Source organism: Sinocyclocheilus grahami, unplaced genomic scaffold (genome assembly GCF_001515645.1).
Source record: "Sinocyclocheilus grahami isolate Dianchi unplaced genomic scaffold, SAMN03320097.WGS_v1.1 scaffold1378.1, whole genome shotgun sequence".
NCBI classification, from domain to species: domain Eukaryota; kingdom Metazoa; phylum Chordata; class Actinopteri; order Cypriniformes; family Cyprinidae; genus Sinocyclocheilus; species Sinocyclocheilus grahami.
The window spans coordinates 74,787-77,098 of NW_015506557.1; the positions used below are offsets into that span (position 1 = coordinate 74,787).

The 2,312-nt window shown below is 36.3% G+C and overlaps 1 protein-coding gene across 1 annotated transcript in view; it reads left to right on the forward strand.

The window, feature by feature from the left end:
• celsr2 (cadherin, EGF LAG seven-pass G-type receptor 2) overlaps positions 1-1,354 on the forward strand; it is a 46,634-nt gene extending 45,280 nt beyond the window's left edge. The window contains exons 29-31 of the mRNA XM_016255916.1: positions 60-284; positions 354-503; positions 1,146-1,354. Coding sequence (XP_016111402.1) covers positions 60-284; positions 354-503; positions 1,146-1,354 — 584 coding nt within the window. The remainder of the gene's footprint in view (positions 1-59; positions 285-353; positions 504-1,145) is intronic.
• The last annotated feature ends 958 nt before the right edge of the window (positions 1,355-2,312 follow it).

The window sequence follows — 2,312 nt, forward strand, 5'->3', positions numbered from 1 at the left end:
ACACACACACACACACACACACACACACACACACACACACGTGTATGTCTCACAGTGAGCTCACTTTATCCTCCATGCATGTGTGTCTGTGTCTGTGTGTGTGTGTGTGTGTCTGTGTGTAGATCACGACTCAGACTCTGACAGCGATCTCTCGGAGCTGGAGGATGATCAGAGCGGCTCGTATGCGTCCACACACTCGTCTGACAGCGAGGAAGACGAGGGCGAGTTCCCGCAGGAGGAATGCTGGGAGAATCTGGCCACCAGCGGCCCCATCAAACCTCACGGTAAGACATCAGGCGGTTCACGCGACTCTGCACTTCTGTTAGCGTGTCTAACGTCTATCTGTTCATCAGATGTGTGGGAGGGTGAGACGGGAGCAGCAGACGAGCGTCTGAAGGTGGAGATGCTGTCCAAACCCGAGGACAGAGCAGAGGATCATGGGACAGAAAACCTGCTGCTGCTGCTGCCCAGTTTACCCAACACTAGCGCACCGCCACACAAAGGTCTGAACGAGCGAACAAAGTATTCTTTAGTTAACTATAATTATAACTATACTGATACCTATAATTATAACAATACAGATAACTGTAATGATAACTATTATTATAATAACATAACAATAACTGTAATTATAGAGATAATCATAATGATAACTATAACTATACCGATAACTATAACAATATACCGATAACTATAACACTATACCGATAACTATATAATTATAGCTACAATGATAATGATAACTATCAACATAACTATAATTATCATTGCAATAACTAACTATAACTATAATATACAATAACTATATTAAAACTATAACAGTAACTGTGATAACTAATTATAGTTATAATTACAATGATAACAAAACTATACTTAAAACTATAATAACTATAAGTATACCTAATACTTGAGTAATACTGATATAATTGTAACAATACCGATACCTAACTTTATCAGTACTTAATAATTATAATAACTATAACTATATTATTAACTATAATATAACCACAACAGTAATTATAATTGTAATAATTATAACTATTTGTAACTATAATAACTAATGATAACTAGAACTATGACTAGCTATAAGTGCTGCTGCCCAGTTTAAAGTGTGTTCAATTTTAACGTGTGACCGTGCCGCGCAGGAATCCTGAAGAAGAAGCAGCTGTCGCCCATCGCCGAGAGGAACGCCATCAACCGCATCCACAACCAGCTGTCTGGAGACTCCGCCTCCTCACGGGGCCCCTCCTCCAGCGAGGGCCGAGGGGGCGGGGCTAGGCGGGATCATCTGAACGGGGCGTCGACGAGCGGACTGACGAAAATGCTCGACAACGACTCGTCCGAATCGGAGTGAGTGATTCACGTCCACTGATCCCTGCTCTTATTGTGACTGATTCATCAGTGACGTTATGGTCAAATTTATATTCGAAAATCAATGTTTACAATATTATCTTCATGTCTTATAGTTTAGCATGATAGCTGGGTCATAATATAGTTACATTTTACTATGAAATATAAAACTTGAGCAGTATTTGCTACATTGTATAGGCCTATATTGTTTTACATAAGTGTACTATATGTATGCGGATAAATATATATCCAGCTTTCTATATAGAGCTGTGAGATAATATAGTAACATTTTGCTATATATCCAACTATACTATATATCCAGCTTTCTATATAGAGCTGTGAGATAATATAGTAGCATTTTGCTATATATCCAACTATACTATATATCCAGCTTTCTATATAGAGCTGTGAGATAATATAGTAACATTTTGCTATATATCCAACTATACTATATATCCAGCTTTCTATATAGAGCTGTGAGATAATATAGTAACATTTTGCTATATATCCAACTATACTATATATCCAGCTTTCTATATAGAGCTGTGAGATAATATAGTAGCATTTTGCTATATATCCAACTATACTATATATCCAGCTTTCTATATAGAGCTGTGAGATAATATAGTAGCATTTTGCTATATATCCAACGATACTAAATATCCAGCTTTCTATATAGAGCTGTGAGATAATATAGTAACATTTTGCTATATATCCAACTATACTATATATCCAGCTTTCTATATAGAGCTGTGAGATAATATAGTAACATTTTGCTATATATCCAACGATACTATATATCCAGCTTTATATATAGAGCTGTGAGATAATATAGTAACATTTTGCTATATATCCAACTATACTATATATCCAGCTTTCTATATAGAGCTGTGAGATAATATAGTAACATTTTGCTATATATCCAACTATACTATATATCCAGCTTTCTATATAGAGCTGTG